Here is a 25881-nt window from a genome sequence, read left to right on the forward strand (position 1 = left end):
GCCGGGGTAGTCCCCTCTCGTATGAGAATTCGGTCCCGGAAAGGAACTAGGAGGAAAGTCAAACATTGTGAGAAAGTCCAGGTAGACAAATAACCAGAGGGGAAGCCGAGTGGGCTTTTTTGTTACACGACCTCTCGTGATAGATTACAGGTCTGCCTAAGATTTTTTAAACTCCGAACAATGACAAAAGTCTCGCTTTTTTCTCAAAAACTAAATCCCGTTCCAGATAAGTAAGGGGCTATTCTAAATTTGCTACTAGTTAAGCGTTAGAATCTGCTTGGTCTTTATGCCCAGTACATAAATCGTGCTGATACGAACTTTTCACACAACGGGAATAGTCGAGTTGACGTATTCATTTCCTCAACTTTCGGAAATGCGTTTCTTCTAGTTCGCGATTACCTTATAACTCCGTAGGCATTTAATGTATTAATTTACACGTTAGTCGGTGCTTAGGAGAGATAAAGACGCAAGAAATTAGCTTTCGTAGGAGAAAATTCATTTATAGGGTTCGAGTTCTCTCGTACAAAAAACTGCTCGAGGCATCACATTTAACATTGTGACTTAGATACATTTGTGCTTAAAGTACAGATGTCGAAATAAAATTCCTAGCGATCTTCAGCGTGCTCGACAGAGATGTATTCCGTTGTGACCGCTTCTGTCAAGCCGTTGACAATATCAGGTTTTGTTTCCGATCGACGGAGTAAGTGCGTAACGTTGTTTGGCACTTTGCTCTCGAACCAGCAGGTGAGACCTCCAGTCTCGAAGGTCAATCAGTCACTGCCAGACAGAGGTCAGCAGTTTGTCGAGGATCAACCAAAAGGGGTGGAAACGATCGAGGTCTGACTCGTGACAAATTCTCCGCCTTATACACGATCAGACATCAATCAGAGGCAGAGCCAACTGCTTTTTTTTTCCTTCCAACCAGAAACGGAATGAATGGTTGTTTTCGTAAAGGCTTTATGCATCATTTAGGGTCGTTCACGAAGGCAGCGACTTAGCTGTAATTAGAAAAGATTACAGCTATCATTTCACTGGATATTAGAGTTTTGTCGTATTCGGAGCACAGGCAGCTAGATTCCCGTGCCGAAAAATCAATATTTATGTGTGTAGTAGGAGCCGGCGTGCCCACATGAAACATACCTATAAACATGGTACCTCTGTGTTGCGAGCTGCTGCATTAAATTTTCATCGTCATTTAATGCTGATTTATTCAATACTCTGCGGCTGCAGCTGAACAAGAGCAGGAAATATGTGTCCACTTTGCTGTATTGAGGACCAGATTGCACCGTTATGTCTGTGATTACCGGGGCGGTGGCCGACTCGTCCCCCCTCGTGGCCGTCTGAATCAGCACAACAAGGCGTCGACCGCTCCAAAGGCTTCGGCTTTGCCTCTGATCTTCGACCCGTTTACGCCGAGTCAGTTGCTTCGCTATGTTCGTGTCGGAATTTCTTCCTCTTAAAGGACTGAGGATTAGACCGGAGACAAATCACGTGGCCTCTGACAAAAAAAGGAGAAGGTGATGTGCGAGGTGCAATTCTTGTTAAAGTATTAATATGGCCGCATCTTTAGCTTGGATTTTTTAGCATTTTTCGGCTATTCAATTCAAGTGACTTCTTCAAGTTATTAACTCTTTGCGTGTTCGGGGCACCGGCGGAAATCTTATAGCATTAATTCATCAGAACGTTCGAGCTTTCCCATTTTATAGTTTAACTCGAAATGCTTTTTTTATCTTCTCGATACGGCCCGAGAAAGTTTCGCCTTGACGAGAAAAGTAGGCATTAAACAAACTTCTAACTGGAGCCGTTGTCAGAAGAGAAGATTGCATTAAGCAGCAAGATGGAGAATGAGTTCTATCTCACTCTCGACCACTTGATCAATGGTTAGGGACATCCTTACTTATAAATAGCCATAATTACCGATCTTTATTACTGGAGAAAGAGGCAACCCTCCTCCTTCACGGTAAATAAACTCGCCACAACTTTTCCTCATCCGGAGTGAACAAGGCGTTATAACGATTTTTGAGAAGGGCACTTTTTCTTTCCGAGTGATGAAACCGAAAAAGAAAAATTCCAATTTCGCCTTAATCAAAACAAACGTTTCAAACATCCAAATGATTGCAGTAACTCATTGAGTCCAATTAAACGGCAATGATCCTGAAGGAAAGGGAGGCGACGTCAGCCATTTGGAGCTGATAGTCGAGCCACATTTTGCATCCCCATCTCAGGGAAATACAATCAAAAGGAAGGAGCTGACACCAGTCGAAATTTAACACCCCTACAATCTCCATAAAATGCTGGGAAAGGAGCGATGGCTAAGGTTGGTTCGCAAAGTAAAAAAAAAAAAAAAAATGTTCAGTTGCTGCAAACGCCTAATGGATGCAATGATTAGTCCCCTGATGACAATAGGTTAAGTATACAGTAAAGATTTTTCTTCGCCTCCATATAAGGGTTAAAGGTTAGTCACTTTTAGGAAACGATAGCTTTATTGCTGATAGTCTGCAAACCAAGCTTGTTCAGCACCGTTTAAAAATATAACACGGCCGTTATTTATTATATTATCGCTTTATGATTTAGAACTCTTTACGCGTATGATTCTAAATTATTTTTATATTAAATATAACCTTTCTCTTTTGGCAGTGAAAATATGGAGAAGCAGGGTCGGTGATTTCTCCTAAAAGATCCTTCCCAGTCCCTGAATCCCGAACCCTTTGCCCGAGCGCCCTGGCTGTAGGTAAGTAATCTTTTTTTTATTATTAATTTTTTTTCCTAAATTCTATCTTCGCCGTCACGTGATACATTAAAGTTAATCGGAATTTAGATTCGACACTCTCTGGTATCTTCGGAAAATGTTATTTTTAGTCCAGACGTACCTAAAGAAAGGTCGCATTTCTACTCCACTTTTCTTTCTACCGTAGCTCCGATATCATTTTCTCGGTTACGTTTTCAGTAACATAACCGGCGTCAAGATTCTTTTTTTCTTTTTTATTTTCTTTTAAATATATATATATATAATATTTTTTTAGTTCCAACACAAGTTACAAAACTGTAGACCAACTCTGGTCTGTGCAGATGGATAAAAAGCTTTTGGTATGTTTGAGAGAATCCTAAATGGGCTCCTTTTACAATCTGTTAACTCGACAGAATTGAAAGTGCTGGTTTCTTCTCGATTTTGTCAGTCGGGTTTTCTGTGCTTTTTACAGCAACAATTGTTAGGGTTTTGCTTAACAGGAGTTTTTTTCCTATCCTCCTTCTCCTCCACCCCTTAAAGATACACATCTACTAAAGCATCGCCCGTTTCACAAATCTCGTTTCACTCTATTAATCGTTTTACTAGTATATAGTCTAGTACGATTCCCGAACGTATCCTATGACACTATAGTAAGAATCCGGTGTTTTAAAAACAATAAAAATCCCCCATTGCAAATTGGGTATCCCCCTTTTATATTACTTGTTAATATAGGAGGGAGGGCCCTGCCTATTAATCAGAGTTAGAAGTTATTCACCATCACCTTCCCTCGATTAGACTTTTAACACGGAGTAGGAGATTTCCGAACGAAATCCACTCATACCAAGCGGAAGGTAATTATGAAAAGATAAAAGCAGAACGCATTAAATAAAGCGAGCGACTTTCATCGAGTAGACCTTTTCTTCGGATCAATGACGTTCACAAAGGTTGAAAAAGCTAAGATGTCGAGTTGGTAAGGCGATAGGTGATGGGCCACTCACAATTCGGAGGGAAGCTGGCATTAGAAAGAAGTAATTTAATCTGAGAACTGGAGGAGTCATAATGAGGTCGATTGTGCGTAGGTATATTTGTAAAATCATCAACAACGGAGATGGTTGCACTATTAGCGAGCTATTAGAGTAGAGGATATTGAGGTCGATCGTAATATTCTACTGCTTGATGGACGAATCGATAGATTGACTTTCGATTATGTTATCGTTTTGTCCTGCAGATCGGACGCGATAACTGACTTCAGATAAATTGGTCGGGCCGATGGACTCCCTTTTAAGCCCGTTTTGACTCGGAATTTTCCAAACCTAATGACATATTTGATTCATTAGATTGATATTAAGGGTTTTTTTTTTTAAAGTTATAAAATATATATTTTGAGATTTGTCAATATTACCTTTCTTTCTCTGAAGGCGGAAACCGTACACAGAGATAGAAAAGCGATAATGTGTCGAGTTGCTTGTTTCGAATTTCATGTAATAAAGAGCAGTTTACTTCGTTTCGCCGTTCGAATCACCCCGGTTTTAACTCCCCTTTTTAAGGTTTATTGCGGTAAGTGAATTTATCGCAAACTTGTCTATTTTCTTCTAATTAAATTCCCTATTTTTTTTTTTTTTTGTCATTTACCTATTTACCCGTAAATCCCGCTCCAGTTTGAACTTTAATACGTTTAAAATTAATCATACGAGAAGTAGAATCTAGTATCTCGATTATAAAGCGACTTATCTATCTATGGATAAATGTAGGCATTAAGTTAGGTTTATAGCAACTATCACAAAATTTCATATTTTTTTTTCTTCTTTTCTCTCTTCATATCCGATCTCTATTCTTCCGATTTGAGACGATTGTATACTCCGTAAGTTTAATAATACTTTTCCTTGCCGAGTTATGATGATAATTTCATAAAAGGAATGAAATAAGAGCCGTGGGATTGCAATAAAAGATCTTACTTTATATCAATAACGAAGAACAAATTTAAACTCGATCCATAAGAAATTGCATAAGGATGGTAATAATTTTTTCTTTTTTCCTTCCTCTTTTCTTGAAATTCATCTCGCAAATAATGCAATACACGGAGTCAAATTTACTCGACAAGTCAACAAAAGATCGAGGAAAGAATTCCTTACATGTAAAAAATAAATAAATAAATAAATAAATAAAGGTTTGGGACAGTTGTAGGTGAGTAATCTTCACTATAAGTTCTGGAAGATTTCGGGTTTGCATTTAATTTTTCATCTTTAAAAACTGCACGACGGCGATCAATTTACATTCTGTTTCGAGATGGTAGAAATTTGATTATTCTTTCTCTCATTTTTTTTATTCCCTCATCTTATAGAATTTATTTTCCGAGAATCTGTCGATAAACGTTACTTCTATGCGCCAAACTCTTATGCATTTTTACATTTTAAACAAGTAGATCGCGTAATTTTCACGCCTTTTCTCGAGACTTTCTTACGAACCGAACCTATGACTTGACTCTTGTAAATACCTCTTTATAATGGCAAAAAAAAAAATGCCATTTTGATTTTTCTAAATCGAAGCGATACCGTAACATTTCTTTCCTTACGTAATGAATTCGATGTGGGATGAAAAATTAATTATAATAATTCGATTAGACTACTGGAAATTAAAGCGTTTTATTGGTTATATTTTAAAAATGTTCCGGAAACCATAAAAAATATATATATATTTACTTCTTGTATAGTACTGGAAAGAAGTAAAATGTCTACGTTTTACAGCTCTAGATAATAAACTGTGCGATAGATCGCAGTTGCCATTTTTGTAGCAGATGCAAACAACAAGATTAATCCACAGTCGGATCAGAAAATACATCTAAACTTATTCTCCGGAGACAATAGAGAAAAACAAGCGTGACGTCAATAGAAATGCGTTTCCTTTCGATGACCGCGGCATTATCGCTAGAGCAGGAAGTGCAGGACGAAGAATGACAGGTGGTTCGACGCACCTGTTGGCTCGGAAAACAATCCTGCGGCCTCGTCCAACCCTCTGCAATTCATTGTTATGTTCTCCCTTTCGATATTTTAAATGCTCTCGCTCGTACCAACCTTACTTTTCTCTACTTGCAAGCGGTTATGTCACTGGCTTTGTAACTTCCGGATTGCGATTTCGAATTCGATTACTCGGAAACTTTGTTTTTAAACATTTAGTCGGTAGCGAGCGAAACTTTTTCTTGCCGATCGAGCTTCGTTTTGAGAATGGACGGGGGCTGTCGGGAAGAAATCCCTCCAGAAGGCAACTTTCCCTCTCTCTGAAGGCGGTGGCGCCCCCGGGAGTCGCGCACGGAAACTAATTGGTGCTAGGAGGCCCGGGCGGCATGGGTGGAGAAGGCCCCTTAACGAGTGTGGCCGAAGCGGGAATTAGCGCGCCCGTCCAATGATTCGTTAATTGAGTGTCCAAGTGGCAGTTAAGTAGAGTCGGACGCGAAATGGCTGCGAGCCGTTTGCGTTGCGTGTGACGTGTTTGGCTAAAGAGACATTAAGATTCGCGGTGGCGTCCCAATCAGAAGCCGTCGTACCTGGTGGTAACAATCAGCCAGTTTGTATTCCGCAGCCCCTCGCAGCACACCTGACCTGGGCGTGCTCATTATGCAAACTACTTAATTTCACGCCTAGACCGTTTCTGCCAGCAGCCGACGAGTTTAATAAATTTAATGTCACGGCTGACTGAATAGATATTTGGTAATGAAGCCGAAATAACGCTGGAGTCTCCAATTTGTCGTGCTTGGCAGGCCCGTGCGCCTTGCTTGCCACCCTTGGCTGCCGCCCGCATCCATCATTCTTGGCGAGCCCAGTGGAGCACGAGGGCTCGGGGTCCTTGTAACCTAGGTCCGACTCTCTCCTCCTCTATCGATGGGGGTCGTGTCGAGATCGGCCCCCCTTCCCCCCGTGTGCGTTTAAGGGTCTCCTCCTGTACTGTCGTCTTCGCCCTCGGACGGCGCTGCCACACACCCGCACGCTTTTCAGGGGTGGAGCGAAAGCGTGTTGGTTGTGGTGTCACCTGGGCCGGTACAGAGCGCCGCCACGGACGGCGAAAAAAGGCAACAAATTTGGTTTCACACTAGGGTGCACCGGGCGGCTATTATCTCATGGCAGGGAGGTTTGGTCCCACTGCATCTGACGGTCCGGAAAATACGACTGCAATATAATCGATCGGGTTTTCTCCTGCCTGCAAACGATGTATTGAAGGGAAAGTGTGGGTGACATTTATTGGTCAGGATCAGTCATTCCTGCCGAAAACGTCTCTCTACCATTAAGGGGAAAACAGGGGAAAGGAAGGGGAGAAAGCAGTAAAAAGACGAAGGCGGAAAACAGTTACTTGCACGGGACGTCCTGAGACTCGAGCAGAGGCTGGCGGTTGCCATGGAAACCAAGACGTCCAGGAGGTGGTGCCTAGGTAAACAAGCTGGATACCCGGAGAGACAACAAACAATGGCCAGAAGAGGAGTGTCGTTGCCAAGGCAACTGATGCTTCTTGTCTCGTGTGCGGGACAGCTGGGAGGCACAGGGATAGGTAAACAGCCAGACAGTGAGGCTGTAAATAGTTGCGCCGGGAAGATTTGTTACCATGGAAACGGCTATTTTTATCCCGTTTTCAACTAGCCACAAGATTAAACGGGGGAGATGAATTATTGGTTGGCAATCATTGATTTTTTTCATCCCTCCCTCGGCCAACTTAGTCGAGAAGGGGCCTATCCCCCATGCTGCCCCGTGCCGAGATGCTGCGTGATCACCCTGTAATAGTTTGTCATCGTTGCTTACTGCGCCCTGTCACGCAGATGGTGCGAAATCGTAGCCGGATAGTTCACTATTTACCAGTCAGCCTCCGGGGGACCACACCCAGGATATTGGATCCGGGACACGGAACTTGCGGTTTTGCCGGCCTGGCGTTGGTCTGCCGCCCCCCTAAAGTGCCGGATGGCGTGACACTTTAGCGCCGACTTCGACCTAGAAATGACGGCGAGACACGCCACGAGAGGGCATCCCGCACTAATTCGGAGCAGGTGGAGGCAGAGTGACGTTGCCGGCGATGACAACCCGACTGTCTCCGCCACGTGCGTCGCTGCTTTGTCCTCCCGGCCGTTGCTATAGTAACAATCAGGTTCCCAACAGCGGCGGTGTTTACTCTGGCCAGAAGTTTATGAACGTCTCGATCACGATGAAGGGCGAGACCTGGAGGAGGACGGATGTTTGCACACTGCTACGAAGAACAACAAATGCATCAAAGAAAACAGCCCCACAATAATGGCGTGTTTACTTAGCTGGGGCTCTATTTGGCCACGCAGGAAACATCAACATCGTCCCTGGGATTGCCATAGCAACGAGCCACAGATGGCAGCCCCGGTTTAATTAATGTTAGCCATGTGTAATAAAAGTATTGTTGTTCCGAGCCTGCTGGGAATGTCTGCAGTCGGCTGGCCAAGTGATCAATGTCATCAAGTTTTCTCTCAAACGTCTTTCGCCTCGGGCCATCTCTTGGTTTCAATCGCATTGTTAGGGAAAAAAGGGGGATTTCCGCCCACTTCTACCTGTTCCGATAGATTACGTGGCTTTGGGACGACAGATCGCGAGTGGAGAGCGTTAGTTAGTCAAGTGAGAAGTTAAGGAAACTAGAAAGGAGATAGTTAGAGCGGTAGAAGCTGCGGACGAGTTACAGTAATGCGCCATTTGTCATGACACAAGCAGAAGTCATTTATTACCTTGGCAGTGAGAATGTGATGGATTCTCCTCGGCAACTTCTTGATGGGGTTAGTTAGTGGCACCTAGCTGGGGGTGTAAGGAGGAAGGGGAGGCCAGCGCGATAAATTTGTCGAGGTTGGACTTACCAGCGCGATTGCCGAGGAACATTCATTTTTGTCAAAGCATCATGAATTTCATAACAGGGGTTTTTTATTGCGGGGACGTGCTCTGTGGTGCTGCAATCAGGCACTGAATGGACGATAATGCCGAAACTGGGAGGGTGCGATAGTGGGTTTCGGAGTCGCAGTAAATGACGGTTTTTGTGGGCGGCATTTTTCCCAAGGCCATTTGTTAGGCTCAGCTTGCTGCAGATAAAGGTTGCCAAGGAGACAGGCTCCGAGAGGCACGGAACGGAAAGGAGAAAAAAAAGAGAGGGAAAGAAAACGATCCCCTTTGCAGCGTTTATGATGGCGTTGTTGGCACATTTATTGGTCGACAGGGTGTTTATCTGATGCCGATGTTAAATAGGATATTTGTAATGGTAGATATTGGCGTCCGGACCAGAAGAATAATTGAAGAAGTGGACAAAGAGGTGCCGCTTGGCAGGGTGCGCGCGGGACCTTCTATCCCGTCATCAACCGAGATCGCGCTTCATTGACTGAGAAGAAGTGCATTTTCTTTACGACATTCCAGCCTTCTCTCCATTAAAAGGCAATTTTCCAGGCCCGTTGTGTTATTTTAACGCATGATGGAGTCCAAATGAGATGCGGTAAGCGCATCGTGACAAGCTCGCTCCCAACTTGGGGATGCAGCCTGAAGGATGGTAGTTGTACCGTGATCTGACAGCCAGAGTTCTTTACTCGTCCCTTCGACCAGGACCGGCGTCAGGTAGACTCCCGTGCAAGAAACCGGATCACAATCATCCCGGACGAACTAATGGCAACGGTCCGCGCTGCCACTTCATTAACGCTACCCCGCAGCCACAGATAGCGCGCTCAATAGCCGCTAATTAATACATTCTGCTGGTAATTGCCGTGACGTCATTACCTGACCCTTCAGCCGGCCCGTTGACCTTAAGGTCAGGAGTCGGATCACGTGCCGACACTAAAAATTTATACTCTGCTGCCGACAGGGGAGGCTGTTAACTCTCTCTCCCCTTTTTATCGTAACTTAGAAGAGCATTTGCTTCAAAAACGTCCCGGGCAGAACGTGCGCTATCTCGGCTAATGCGAATGCCATTTACTTGCAGGCCTTACTGCAATTATCGGCTAAATTACGGCGATTGAGCGAGTGTGGGCTGGAAGGCGAGCAATGGCAGAAACGATACTTCCAAGTGGCTTTCTTGTCAGCGAAACCTGCTGATTGATGAAGTCGTCACTGCCGTAAACGGCCATGATTCTGACAGTAAATCGTTAGGGGCAAGCCGAAAATTTCCAACGGCCAGATTGACCCTCCCTCCCCCAGCCCCCGACTCATTAGGGGTAATGTAGCAGCAAAGGATGATTTTCAAACATTCGTCAACACTGCCGACGTGTCGCTGCCGCCCACCCTCGCCGAAATTTGTTTATTTGTTCTCATTTGTTCCACCTCACCGCTTTTTCCCGCAAAAAGACGTCGTCTTTTCCGTTCAGTGCGCAAAAAATTTAATTGGTTTCGGTTTAATGAGGTATAATTAATCTCCTTCGTCCCCCACACATATTGAGATTATCGACGGCACTCCCACTGTCTCTACATAACAGGCACTTATTGCGCCATCCACCGGTTTCCGGGTCAGTAGTCGTTCGTCTCGCACTCCATTAATATGAAAAACTAAGTGGGGTGACCCATCCTGCCTATAGGACCCTTTATAATTTCCCCAAGTTTCGCCACTGATGACAGAGTGGTTCCTCTTTCCTTAACTCTTCCGATTCGAGGACGCAACGCGTCGGAGTAGAGACGAGAATAGCGCCTACTTGTATATATATACTTAGCAAAATCATAGTAATTAATAGATTCTTTCCACACAAATTGTATATTTGCTGCTTAATTCTCCTTCCCAATATATCACTTGACACTTTCCGAGTGGAATAAATGTGGCCAAACACCAGTCTACGTCATTAAGTCTGCAGGTTCCCCAGGCTATCACTTTGCATATTTTACTCCGGAAACTCCCACAGTCTTCACTTCCGACATCCAAAGGCAATTTTTCGTTTTCTTTCCAGTATTCTGACAAATGTTCAATTTGTATTAGTTCTCGGGATTGTAAATAGAATTACCCATCGTGGAGTGGAGTTTTAAGTGTCAACATTTATTCTGCCGCTACATAACCATCTTGTTGACTTTTCTCGAGCTGAAGATCTATTCATTCGTCTTCATTTCCCACCCTGTTAATATTTGCCGTTATTTCAAACGAGGATTTCTATAAAGTCAGCAAAGTACACTCCTTGTAAACATCGGGCGTGGTTAGTTTGTAGCAAAGTGCAACATTGACGATGCGCGTCTGTTTTTTCTACTTGAAAATCAAATCCCAGCGGTTCGTAGAACAACAACGGATCTCTTCCTCTTAAGAATTAATGTTATCGACTATCGCTCTGGTTGTTGACTTTCTAGCATTGTCATATCAGACTATCGTCTCCGCTGCCTATTTTTAGCATTTTAAATCTCTAAATCTGTAAAACTAGTCTCGGTTTTCATCAACTGTCAACTCTCTTGCACGCGATTCTTGTACAGTAACTGAAGCGGGCGTTTGTTTGAATCTCACACTCCATCTTTAATAAAAACCCTTTAAGAACCTAAACAGAAAAAAAATCGAATTTTTAGCCACTCCTAACCCGCAAATGGCACATACCACGTATTTTTATTAAACATACACACAACAAATTGAACACTAATGCAGGTAGCGAATGATTAATTCTGTCGCACGAAACAAAACAACGTAAAAGAGCATCTTCCCTGGCTTTGTGTAGAGGCAGGTGATTCATGCAGTTCGATGGAGCGACTTCATTTACACATGAAAAGCATAAGAAGCCGGGCAGCAATTAGGCCTAGGTGCACGATGTCGGCTTGAAAAGATACGAGGTAATGAAAAGGTTCTGTCTTGGCTGCAGTTGTCTGCGAACCTTGCAAATCTCCTGTCTCCAAGCCAACACTTGGCGCCAGACTATATTTAGTCGTTTGTTTACTAAATAAAAGCTCAGAACAGACGAGGAGTACACGAAAAATTAGTTTCTTTGCCAAGTCGATGCCATTCGTCATTTGCCACTCCTCGCTAGAAATAAAATAATAATAAAAAAAAATACTTCAATATATATATATAAATAATAATAATTTTATATCTATGGTAACAGTTTATTAATGCGGGAAAGACTTTTTATTTTATGGATTTATTGATACGGATGGCTTGGAATGTAGACGTTCTCCTCTCACATAATCCGTCAGAAGTGGAATATGCAGTTGGCATCATTGCATATTCCACCTTGTCTTTTCCATCTGCTTCCAACTAGGATATATCAAATTATTCCTTTTTTGCTGGAATTAGATACATTCTATGCCTCTAAATGCTATTCCCATGTTTATTTATATAAAATTATTATTATTCTTATGAATTTTTTTTCATTTTTGAGACAGTTCTGGACATTGCTCCTTAAGTTACTCGGCGATAAATTTGGGTAGTGAATCTTCAGAATTATCCGATCGACAGTTATGCTGTTTCGTATATTCTTATATTATTTTCTTCGGGTCTTTAACCGTAATTAATTTTCTTTCTTCTTATAATAATTTACTTAATTAATTTCAGATATAATCGTGAATATTCGCGCGCGCCATCTTAATAATTTACACCATTAAAAGCGTGTACATTTTTTCGTTTTTCTTTCATATTTTATCGGTTTTTCGGGTTTTATGTAGAATTTAATTAACTATAAACGGTATCTTTTCTAAATAATTCGGATTTTAATCTTAATAATCGAAAGGAAATTATAAATCCTCGCTTGTTTCGTATAAAGTTTCAATTAGATTTTTGTTAAAATTCTATTTGGAGCGGGATGATGTGCTGGATATTTACCTTCGAACGTATAAAATGTAGAACAGGTTCAACATAAAAACAAAAATAGCCCATTAAAGAGGACAATTCCTTCATCGATCCTTGTTGGCCGCATGTCCCAAATCAAGTTTGGATGGATGTCCACAAAAACTCAGAGCTAAGAGGAGGGAGAGGAAAAAAAGTAATCCTACAAGAATAGTCGACTTGTTTGACCAAACAACTAAAAGAAATAACCTTATACGAAAACATAGGATATATTCTCTAGTAAACTGTGTAATTTTTAGCTAAACGGGAGGGGGGAAAGTGCACGAAAGCGCACGAGACTTTTATAATACACCTTACGTCTTTACTGCGTGCGTTTCTATTAGAATATGACCTAGTAAACGGTTATTATTTTAAGAATATTACGATAAGAATCTAATTAAGATGGCAGTTCTAAGAATAGAATGACAAATCGTTATGCAGTCTGTAAATTAAACTGTCGTCCCTTCACGTCGCATTTGTTTCGGAAAAACTCGACATTATCATACAGAAAAAGTAAAAGGGAAGAAAGAAAAACGCATATAGAGTACTACTTCATAAAATACCGACCGAGTTTATTTGGTGTTTAAAATAACTTAACGATATTTTTATCTGTAAAGACTTGACGTAGGAGAGTGTTTAGAGGAACAATGACGTTAAGTGTTAATATGAGGCTTAGAGGTTGTTTGTGTTTACGATGCACAATTTTGGTTATGAAATCGAATATGCTCGATTCTTTTCGGATGTTTACAACTCTCACAAGCAGCACGACCCGAAAATATATACACAATGAAATAAAAACCCTCCTTAGAAATGTTTGTCGACCATTTTAACTTACAATTTTATTTTAACCCCGCACGTATTCTGTAGAAAACACCCCCCATTCTATGTAAATTAACTTAGAACGGGCGCTTTCCTTTACGGATTAGGCGCGTAGAATACGCTAAAGAATTGTAAAGGTAACCCCCCTGCATCCCACTCGAAATCTTTAAAAATATTTTTACTTCTCGAAAAATTAAATATAGATCCGATTCTAATTAGAAAAACTCTTGTGCAAAAGAAAGCGCGGATATAATTTTAACTAAATTAAATAAACTTTAACAACCACAATGACAACTTGGCATCAACGTGGAAGCCAAATTGCACGGGAGATGTCTGGCTTGGCTTACGTCCACCCGCCATTTTGATGCCAAATGTCTTTTATGACGTCATCTAAACCTTAAGATTATTAAAATTAAAGTCCTGTGTATTTAAATTTAATAATCTGTTTAAACAGGTCTTAATACCTTTCATGAACTAGGAGAGTTCCAAAGACTTTAATCCGTTCAAGTCCTTTAATTAGTCATCAACAAATTCGTAAAGTAAGATAACAGGTATTAGTAGCTTAGACTCCGATACTGCTTTAGGAATAAATATTATTTTAGAATCTGTTTAAATCGGCTGAATAAGAGACCATGTAACCTGCAAGAACACCCCCAGAATCTTGTCTTACCTCTAGAAATCGCTCGAAACGGGGGCATAACGTGCAGAACTTTAAACTTTTACTCACAAAATACTACCTTGTAATAATTTAAAAAGAAAAAATCCAGATTGTTAATGCTCATTAGCATGTTTACTTAAGTCTGATTCATAATTGGCATTAAGAATAATAACAAATGCTAATTAATACGCTCAAAGTCCATCAACGAATAGGGGATTATGCAAAAATTTCTAGCCCCCAGCTATGTATTACCTATCTGAATATCTGAATCCTCCAGGGTTTTAAAGTATTTTTTTTAATTTAAAGCTATATTATATATATATATATATATATATTTTTTTTTTTATACTATCAAACGTTAAATGAGAAGAACTTTAAAATTAAGAAGTTTTGTGTTAATTAAAAAATTAATTTAAGAGGTTGGGGGTGTTTTTTTATGGCTCTCCAGACAAATTATCAACCGCCGAATGCCCGGAATTAAGAGAAAAAATTATTTTTACAAGTTAATGCTCATTAACAGATTCACTTAGATTATACGTTTAATTGACATTAACGATACGCACTAAATGACAATTTAAAGAAATCGAAATACGTTAATGAGTATTAAAAATCTTAATTGCCGAATGGCGGATAATTTCAGATTTACTCTTTTTATTATAATGCTTTAAAAACGCAGAGACTAGACTCAAGGTAGAAACAATACTTTGAATAAAATACGTGACAAAAGGTAATTTCGCTTAAAGCAAGACCCTTTTTTCTGTCTTAATAGAAAGTGTTTAGAATATATTTATCATTATAATAGCCGGCTATTAATATCGTAGCGGATGAGACCCTCTTTTTTTCTCTAGAATTATCGACAAATTCGGGTTTGTCCGCTTTAGATAAGTTTGTGGAGCACGTGATTTCACCTTGTGGTCGACGGAAAGTGATTTTTTTCCCCCTGTATTTTTTTAGGTATTCTAGAAGAAAATATAATTGGGTTCGTCGGTAATTGGTTTTCAACGCTCCCAAACCGAAATCTAACTTTAAATTTTGCATTAATTGCGCTTGGTGTACGCTTTCACTTAAGCTCTACAACGTCTCTATAACTCTTCTATTTTATTTAAATCTTTATTTTCATTATAACAGCGTATTTATTACCTTAGTAGAAGATAGGAGGAGGTTTTTTTTTTTGCGTGTTTATGGAATAAATTTACCATTTGGTTGGGCCATTTTAAATCGGTTTGTCGAGCGTACGATTAGAAGAAATTGGTTCATTTCATAACGATATTTTTACTATTCCGTGCCGAATTCAAGTTCATTTTCCGTGTTAAACGTTTTCTTTACTTAATTAAATTCTTGTTTTCATTACAAGAATCTATTAAAGAAGCGGATTTATTTTCTAAACAACGTTACAATGCGGATTAAACATGTAAACTCATTGAGTTGCATGCTTAAAAAGTAAAGAAAAAAGGAAAGTAAAACGCTTTCCAGTAAAGTGAGTAGCGTTATTTTACGAGTTTAATTACCATTTATCACGATAAAATATCAATACTTTTAAAATTAAATTTTAATTTCTTTAATGATGACGAACAGATAAAGAATCTTGAATGATTAAACTAACGAGATCTTCAGTTTTGGTATTTAACTGTTTGTTAGAGTATTAGTATTAAATTGATGTATCAGTGTAGTTATTGAAGGCGTATGACGTTAATTAGTCCCACGAAAATTAAGATACAATTAATTTTATTCTTTCAAGATTTACAAGATGGTAACTTAAGGTAGGAATGCATTTAAAAAACTCGAATTCAATATTTGTTATCGTGCATCTTGATGTACGATTTGTCTTATAAATTAAGCTTCCTACAGCTAAACAGGGCTTTGGTAATCAGAATTTAAACAACAACACACTGTTAATAAGGCAAATAGGCTGTTTAATGGAGTCGAAATTATGTAAAAAATCCACAAAAACACGCTTGTAAAATACTTAAATCACGTTTATTTAGTTAAGAAAAGTTGAATTTAATTTGTTTTTATTTTTTTTTCCTTTCTTAGTAATGTGTTTTCTATCCTTTACGCACACTTTTCCTATTAAATTCGGCATTATTTAATCAGAATTTTATTCATTTCTCTCGCGGTCATCCCGAATTTTTAACGCTTGTCTTACGAAGTATAAAAGTAAACCGTAGGCCTAATTATAGAATAACCAGTAAAGAGCCAGTGCGTACTTCAAAAATGTCCACTTCAAAATGCATTTTTTAAATAGCACAAATTTAAATTTGGATGAGGAATCGGTTTGCCTTATAACCAAAGCGATTGTTGCAATGCAAGTATCGCTTGCCACGAAGAAAAACTTCATTACAGAAGGACTAGTTCTTAAGTAGAGCCTAGCCAGTAGCTTTAATAGAGCAATAAATGAACCAACGAATCCTCTACATTAGAAGAAGTATGGGGAGCGAAAGAAATGTCCTATTTTCGTATTGATCAATATAAATCTTGGACAAATAATAAGGGAAAATGATTCATTACCGAGTCTGGAATGAGTTCCGTCCCGACTGTGTATTTATCGCCAATGTTTGCTGCACTATAGATCACTCCTTCGAATATTGGCAGTTAGTTTAGGACTTAAACGTCCACGTCCTCCACTTCTCCTTTTCTCACGGTTTAGCCAATTACTCGGCCGGATGCTTAATAGATAAAAAGGATAAAAAAGAAAGAAAGAAATAAATAAAAATTCTCTCTCTCTCTCTCTCTCTCCACTTCTCAAACTTTCAATTTCGTCTCCAAAAATTATTTAATTACGAAATTTCGAATGACAAAAATCTCATTTCTATCGTCGATTAATTAATTAATTATTTTGATGGACGTATTTCAAAAATCGGTACCTCGTTTCGTGTATAACCCTCACCAAAGAACAGGTAAACGTTGCAAAGTCGTATACTGGAGTTGGATATGACAGGTGCGATATGAAAAGGATACAGTTCGACAGGTTCTATAAGATCTCAATGCCGTGTAGGATAGATAAAGTTCGATAAACCATGACTTTAGGATAATATAGCCCCGAGAGTGGTTTAGGGTAGGATTTAGTAAACAACAAATGCATTTGAATTGTACTCTGTATCGATAGGTGGAGGGGGAAAAGGAAAAAAAAATAAAAATAAAATAAAATCTATAAAGCTACACAAGATAACGAAAAGTAGAATTATATAAAAATATCTGGTTCTTTTAGAGAGCCTTTAAACCTTTTAAAACTGCCTTTTATAAAGTCTACAACCTTAAAAAATATTCGCTCTTGTATAGAGTCTGTAGCCTTATAAAAACGCCTTTCTTTAGTTATACGATAGAAAAGAATTTTCTTCTTTTTTCTGCGCCACAATATTTTAAATGCGGTCGTTTGTTTGTCGGCATGTTAACCTTAAAGTATTTATTTCTTTATATTGATGACAATGAATTTAAAATTAGGATTTCGAGGCATAAAGAGAAGCTTTTAAGGCTTTAAATAAGTGGTTTATCTATAAGGAAACAAATATTCAAAGCATACAGATTTTTACATACAGCATAAAGCACGCAAATACCTTATTATTAGTAAATAAGTCATTAAAATAGCTTCAATTAGGTTTTTTTTTTTTATTAATGAGTAGCGTAGATTAGAAACAATAAAGTAGTTTAAAGCATACAGATTCGAACCTTTAAGACATTATTATTATGACGAAGACCAAAACAAATACCTGCAAAGGGGATGATAAGACTAAAAATGCTTGTAAAAATTAAAGGCGCTCCCCAATTTGTCTTATTATTTCATAGATTTTCTTAGATAAACCCAGGGAAATCATTTGTAAATTAGTTTAGCTTTTGGTAAATTTAAAAAAAAAGAAAGAAAATATATAAATTAAATTTATAATGCATATTAAAATTTCAATAATATCGCCGAAACGTGGAGCGTAAAGAAGTTAAAATCCCATCAAATTAGTATTTTAAAGTGTTTGAGACCGTCCCAAGAATGATTAAAAGCAGCAGCAGCAGAGATTAAGTTACGCACGAAATTAGAGGTGTTGGGGAAATTTTCCGCTCAGATTTTTTGATTATTGAGTTTTTTTTTATTATACTTTTCACCCCTTATTTAAATCTACTCAATTAGTAGTTTGGGTTATTTATTTAAAACACGAAGCATCAATCGGAATTTTGAAAATAGGATTAAAACAATTGGAGAGTAGTGAAGTATTAAAGTTTCTTTTCTTTATTTTTTTTCGCCTTTAATTATCAAGGCGAAAGACGACACGTTTTCAGATTAAGCGAATTTCGATTGGTGGCGGAAATTGGATTTTTAAAATTTCAATATAAACACCGAAAGGGATCGGTCCGAAAATAACACCGAAATTGGCTCTTTAATAGAATTCAAGAATCGAAGATAGTTCGAAAAGAAGCTTATTTAGTGCATAACGATGTTTGCATCGCTTGATCGATACAACTACCCTTGAGAATGCAAAAATGTGTCTTATCTTGATTTTCGGGAATCTTTAATTCTCTCTTGGCTTTATCAGTAATAGCCTTTCTCACACGCCCAACCGTGCCCAAGAGAAAAATGTTTCTAAGACATTGTTATAATTGAAGATGGATATTGTCGAACAAATTACCGAAAAGCATTATTTATTAATTTACCGACGGTTTAAATGTTAGGGAAATTACCCTACAGCGAGGCTTTATTTTTTCAAAATTATTTTCGTTTAAAAAAAAAACCCATCGTATTAGCGTTATTAACACGCGAAAACACTTCGATCCGTCTTGCAGTTTACATCGAGATTTGAGCCACGTTCGATCAATTATATAGGCCTTAGGATCCGATCGGGATGTATCGATTTAATTAAGTCGCCGATGACGTTTGTGCTAAATTTAGATATAGTTGTAGAGGCCTGGAGGGAATAACGGGTGACGATACCTTTTAAATGGTCGAAGTCGCGAAGACACGATACTCTTTGTAGAGCGTGAGGGATACGTTCTAATACGACTTATCTGAATTATGTTGATAATATTAGGAGAAAATCGTTTTATCTCGGGTTCGGATCTGCACTTACAGATTTTTATTTTTGCGGGAAACGGAGATGCACATGATCGACTTTCGTCTAAAAAGAAAAAAGAGAAAAATAAAAAAAAGAGAGTCGACTTTGCTGATTGCTATTTAATTAGCTAATTAGACAGTGACAATTAAATCGTTTTATGAATATTTAAACTCCAAATGAGGTAGGATACAACCGAATAGATTCATTAACGTTGCTTAATGGTCAAACGAAACAAAAGTCAAAAGCGGGACGGTTTTAAAGTGGCAAATATCAGTTTGTCGGGTGGCGAAGTCGATCGGCGATCGAACACTCGCCAGTCATTGATCGTGGCGTCCTTGCTAAGTACCCCTCCAGGACATCCAAGCAGCTAATGAGCTCTATTTCCCTCACATAAAACCAACTGTCCACACCCACAGCGCCCTTCCCCGAAATGTGGTCTCTATCGAAAACCAATGTGTACTCGACAAGCGATGATCATTCGATTTATGACTCCGTATTGACAGGTGAAGTGGTCAAGGTGCATGTCACTGCCGACCAGGTGACAGATAGGGGAGGCTAAGTGCGTGACAAGCTGACACGGTCCTTGGAATTGGAACCTTCTGATTCTGGGAAGTTTCCCAACAACAATTACACTTTCGTGATGCTTGTCCTCTTTGTAACTTTGTGTAACTTCGATTAAATTTGTAATTGTAACCATATATCTTCTTTTGTAAACATGCAGATATCGATCACGTGTCAAGATGGTTTAATTGATTCATTCGACTTAATCATTATCCAACTTGATGTAGTGCAATCCAGTTGGCTATTTTTGTTCTCTTTCCTGCGTAAATATCATTAAATCATCCTAGTCTCTGTTTGCCTATGCATTAATGAATATACTTTTTTTCCATTTAAGTAAGAATCGACGAACTTCCAGACGTTAGGAGCCTTGCTTATCAAATACTTTCTGAGGTCGAAGTAGAATTTGTAAGCGTATTAATAATAATAATAATAATATAAAAAAGAATTCTTTATCGATGTTTAATCGTATAAGATTTATTTTGAACTATCGATAAAGTAAGATAATCGATTATCAATTAGTGTAGCACGCTTATAACGAAACTTATCGAACTCAGAAAATCGCTGTAGGTCCGTCCGTCTGTTGGTTTATTTAATTTACACGTTTGTACGTTTTTAGCTGCTCTTTCGTTGGTTTTTTTCCAAGCAAAAACGTTGAGGTTCCTGTTTTATATCAGCTAATTTTCTGCTCTTTATCGGCGCAGGCCTCCTTCACCAGTGTAAAAATTTGCATGGAGTAAGCTAGATTACCAGTACGATTCTTAATAAAATTCAATAATTTAATATTTAGCAAACGTATCAGTCGGATATCTTTCAAAATATAATTAAAATTACGGCTTTAAAAATTAATAATTATAAATTAATGTCTGAAAAGTTGGCTTTAAACAGTTTAAAATGAGGACGTTAATTCGATTTAAACGATACTTTCCGAATGATTTTATCAAATTTTCGATAAATATTGTAACAACAACGTACAAGACGAAATGTAATTTCAATTTTACATACGAATTTCGAGGTTTTATTACGTTAAAATAACAGATTTTTCGGTAGAAAAGAAGATTAAACCTATTACACGGAGGTAAGTTCGGCGGAGAAGCATGGACACTTCTCTAATTCTGAAAATTAATTTACAACCGAACTATAAGCGATAAAGCACAAATTTCCGTTTATAACAATCCCAAAAAATAATTCAAAAACTTATGAAAAAAAAGTAACGCGAACATATTAATAAAGAATTCAAAGATAAAAAAAAATATTGCATATTTCCACATAAGTTATCGATCCATCTTTATCCGCTTTAGTATATTAATTAAAAAGAGAAAAAAGGAATTTCATAAATAAAAATAAATTATTATTATCCATTTCTTAGAAAATTACCTCTGAAAAAAAGGAGGGGGAGAACCAGGGGTGCAGGGGAAAATGGGGGTTCGAAGAATTCCCGAATGTTTGTGGTGGTTTCGCTAGACTGTTTCGTTGAATGAAGCCCAAGTTCATTTATTAATTGCAGGAATGCAAGCCTAATTGTCAGCAACGATCGATTATCTGCTTTGACCAAAATCCCGCCACCGAACGCTGTACGGGGACGTTCAGAAGCAGTTAAATAATTACCCAAGTCACTCCAACAGGATTGTGTTGAGTCTGAAGACTGCGCAAAGCGGAGATTCGAGAACAGGAAAGAAAAGAAGAAAAAAAAAAACCTCTGGAAAATTTTTTTCCCCTTCTTCGCTCCAGCGTTTCTCTACACCAAACAAGAGAACTGGCTCTACAAACAAGAAGCAGTTCCCTTAATGTGTAAAAACATCGAAATTTAACACAAGACGTTTTGTCGTTGTGTAAACACCGCTGTACTTTTTTGTAGCGTGTTATAGTCGTTTCTTTCCTGTGACAAATTTCCACCGGGTCCAGATAAACAGGCGAGATAATGACGAAAATGCAAAAAGTCCCTCGGGCAACCAAAAAATCTTACCGGATTATAAAACCCTACCGAGTAAAGGAGGTGCAGAAAATCTAATCAACAAGAACCCGCAACAGCTGTGTGATTTTTTCGGAATTATTTAACTTAATTGCCTCTACCGAAGCGTTTCTCTCCCTTTTCCAAACCTTAGACGAACTTAACAACACTTAATTTTTGTTTTATTTCATTGTCGACGCCAAGAACTAGATTCGAATCGTTTTTTTTCTTTTTTTCCCCTCTTTTTTTCCTTCGTTTTCGCCCCCTCTAATCTAACATAAAAAGTAAACTTTGAATCGGAGCAAGACGCGACATCTGGTGAGAGGAAAACGAAACTGCAGACACATTTCAATTGGTCCGTTTAAAAATTTAAATTTTCATAATTTAGAATAATCAATGTTTCAATTACATCAGTAAAGCAGAAGTTTAATTCATTAAAAACAAGAAAGACGGAATTTGGCATTTAGTAAAGCGATCGTTTTATTTTTTATTTTTTTTAATTTAGAAAAATGGTATGATGGACCATGAAGGTGAAGTCGCTATCAACTTATCTACCAATCAAACACCAAGAACCCCAACAACACCCAATGGCAACTCAGCGGGCGAAGAAGCCGAACAACATGTGAGTATTTTTTTCCTTTTTTTTTACATGTTTTTTTTTCTATTCTTACCTACCCGCACCTGAACGGTCCAGTCAGAAAAGTTGATATTCGAATTCCGCTTTACGTAATCAATAGTTAGAGCGGGAGACAATCTTGTGACATGCTGTCATTTACTTATTTAGTTTGCCCTTCTGGGAACAAACTCCGTTTATCCCCGGTTACCATAGCGACGTGGCCACACTCGGGAGCCCGTTTATGATTCCGTTCACTAACTTAGACGCACCCCTAGGAGCACTTTGTCCTGTTCGGGCCGGTAGCTGTCAATTCGCTCTTTACTACCCTTTTTTTCCCCCGTTTCCATAAATGACAGAAGAAGATCATCTACTCGGAATACTCAAAAGTAGGTTTCTTGTTTGTATATAACCGAAAAATTTATTTATTTATTTTTTTCCTTACCTTACCTCACGTCCCGCCAGAACTCTTGACGTTTCACTCGATAACTCGTGATCGATCGGACCGATCTTCACCAAAATTGGTATGCTGATTAAATATGTCATATTCAATCTACCTGCCGATTTTGGTTTGAATAGCTCGCGTGGTTCAGTAGCTAGAAGCAGTTTTCTCCAGCGAAGTCACTCCGACTTTCTTGCGCGAATCGTATTCTCCCGTCTTTGCAAATAAAAAATTAAAATAAAACGTGGTTTTAATTAATCGGAAATATTTACTAAACAACTTTCTCACCTTTTATCCTTCGTAAATATCGATTTTCGCGCATATACAATATACATTTTTGTTCTAATTTTAATACTAATTCCTCGAAAATTCTACAGAATGCTCGGCGATCGTAAATTCTCGGAATCAATAATCTGGTGTTTTTGTGGTCACAAATGCTGTTTATTTATTTAAGGCTAAATAAGATTGGCATTCTCTGTAAATTTGGTAAGGTTTTCCTCTGTTATGGTAGCGTTTTGGAAGATTTTTATTAATGATGTTCAAACCTCCGGAGAGACGAATATTGTTCTGTCCGTTCGAAATATATGGAGCGGAGTAGCTTGTTCTTCTTCTTCTTCTTCGTCTTCTTCGTCTTCTTCTTCTTCTTTGCTACCTCTTTTTTTTTTTTTTTAAGTAAGCAAGCCAAGAAAAAATCTTTAAAGCTTATTTTTAGCATTCGAGTGCTATTACAAATGAAAACAAATCCGAAACTTAGTGAATAACTGTAATCAAGTTTTAAAGACTTCATAAATTATGGAATCATATGTCAATATTAAGAGTTCAAAGCTATTTACTAATGGAAACTACGCTGGATAAAGAACATCGCCTATCCTCCCAGGCATTATTCTACCAAGTTTTTGAAGCTTTTGAACGGGAATATATTTTATTTTATATATTTTTTTTTTCTTTCCCTCCTAAGCTTTTATAAAATACTTGTTCCAGACGAAAACATTGTAGAATTCTCAGTAGATGTGTCGAATTGAAATTCCCTCAAGATTTTCGATTGGGTTTAGGTAGAGATTTCGTGATATTCGGTTGAGGAGGAGAATATTTTGCCAGTAAAACCCAAGTGTTTTGACTCTCGAATTCGATATTATCATGCTGAAACGTTCGAGAATCAGCTCCGCTTATTGGTTCGAGTAGCAATAAATATATGCGTGAAATTTTTCTCTATCTTATTTTTGAAATTATACTATTATATTTCGATATATTTTTTTCCTGTTTTTTTTCCGTTAAATCCAAATTGTCCGTTGTATACTTTCTCTTCTTCTTTCTTTAAAGAGAAATTTTCGTTTTTCTATAGAGAAAATTGTGTCAGTAATAAGCCCAACTATCATTCTACCGAAGTTGACTTTCTGTAGGTCACTAAAAAGAACTGTTTCTATTAATAAACTCATATCCAATACTTCTTTCCGAGCTAAGGTTTTCGATTTTTCAAAGGAAGTCTTTTGAAGATTCTGTTGTCAGAATGTTTTGGAGCACTTTGACAGCTTGCAGAGGTAAGTTATGTCAAGTATCTCATCATACCTTTATGTCCCCTCTCATTCTAATTTGAATGACAGTAAGCTTGGCTATTGATAGCCTCCAACGAAATTCGAAGCAGTTCACCATCTATTAAATCTTCTTTGGCATATTTCCCATAGATTTTTACATCCATTTCAGCCTTCCAATTAGCTAGCAATTACGTAGATAATGCAACTTTGCACAACCCATTCCTTATCAATATCATTGAACGCTTGTTTTAAAAGTCTTCAATCAAGGCCACTCGATAAGCCATTCGAACATAACCAAATTTAACTGTGAAAATAACATTAACATTAAATAAATAACTTTTTAATTTTTTACTTTGTTAATCTGTACAGCGACTCCATACTTGTAAAAAAAAGTAAAGCTACTTCGTGCTTGGAACCGTATCAAAAAGCCGATACACGGTTATCAGTTATAAATTTGTCTTGGTCTGGAGGAAATTTATATACAATTTTTTTTTTATTTTGTAAAAAAATCTTTTCTGTTAGGGAAAAAGAAGGAAAAAAAAGGGGGAAAAAAGTGATTCTCGAAACATCGGATATTTATTCAGATGTCGACAATTAGTAGGAATAGTTTTAACAAGGAGCCGATTGGAAACGAGCGATAAAAGAAAGACGCCATTTTGATGTCCAATCTCTGTAATCATTCAAAGTTTAGTTCGGTAATTAGAAAATAATAGCTTCGTTTTGCAATGTTGACTAATCGTCGCACTAATTGGAACATTTTTCTAAGATCGTTTCCGATTCAACTTGTCTTTGATTGTTCGTTTGCATTTAAAATTCCAGATTGTTTTCGGAGGAAGGAAGGAAGGAGGGAAAAAAAAGAGATACATCCACAATTGCAATTGTTACTTCTGTATTTCGATAATATTAATTACTATGTCAGTTTATAACGTTGACTATCTGCAGATAAATTACTTGAAAAATTGTTCCGCACGATGTTATGTTTTGTTTCCGATGATTGAACATCCGAATCGTCTTTTGAGTGAGGATTAAAATGGTTCTGTAAGCATTAATGAATTGAAATTGAGTTCGGAAAGTTGTCCGAACACAAGTTGTATCAAACACTTGATTGTAACAGTTAGGCCCGTATTAGTTACAAGTTTATCCTTAAATTGGAAGCTTCCAACCACTTTTTTGTGTAAGAAATGAATGGTTTAAAAGTTAGTAAAGACTTTTACTATCGACTCCTCGCACTTTCTTACAGTAAAGGCGAAATTTCGCGTTGGACAAAGCTATTTAGAAGTGGCAAAATCAGAATTTGATTACAATTAACCCGGAATGCTTGCAGACAGGACAGGTTAAAGTTGACGAAGTATCTGAAGGGGCGCAGGTGAGGTTTATATAAAATGGTTAGAAGAGTTTAATCTTGTCTTTTTTATCACTTGTTTTAATGCAGCGCGCGGAAGTTTGGAGTGACTTTATGCTAGTTAATGGGTTCGCACGATCGAAAATATGCGAGGTTTATAGATAGATTGAAGGCAGATGAATAGATAGATCGTTTGTGTCAAGTAGACCATTGCTGACGTTTAAATTCTTAAAGCATTTGATCAGTTGTAAAAAGGAAGACCGAGGGAAAATCTCAAGAATTTGATCGTCGGTCGAAAGGTTAGAGGAAACGCTTTAAATACGAATTTGGACAGGAAATATTAAGAGGTCATCGGGAACGTCATTGTTCGACTTCATTGAACAATAATGCGGGAAAGAAACGATCGACTTTCTTTAATTCCAACCCGTTGGCGGGATGTGACGTGCGACCTGAAT

The 25881-nt window shown here is 38.1% G+C and overlaps 1 protein-coding gene across 7 annotated transcripts in view; it reads left to right on the top strand.

Moving 5' to 3' along the window:
- Positions 1–25881, top strand: part of LOC136975804 (forkhead box protein P1-like) — a 77145-nt gene that overhangs the window by 18223 nt on the left and 33041 nt on the right. For all 7 annotated transcript variants that reach the window (XM_067270942.1, XM_067270947.1, XM_067270948.1 and 4 more), the window contains exons 2-3: positions 2638–2731; positions 22003–22119. In XM_067270942.1, the coding sequence (XP_067127043.1) occupies positions 22012–22119 (108 nt within the window). In that variant the 5' untranslated portion in view covers positions 2638–2731; positions 22003–22011. The remainder of the gene's footprint in view (positions 1–2637; positions 2732–22002; positions 22120–25881) is intronic.

Source organism: Centruroides vittatus, unplaced genomic scaffold (genome assembly GCF_030686945.1).
Source record: "Centruroides vittatus isolate TY-2023 unplaced genomic scaffold, ASM3068694v2 contig_388, whole genome shotgun sequence".
Classification (NCBI taxonomy): Eukaryota; Metazoa; Arthropoda; class Arachnida; order Scorpiones; family Buthidae; genus Centruroides; species Centruroides vittatus.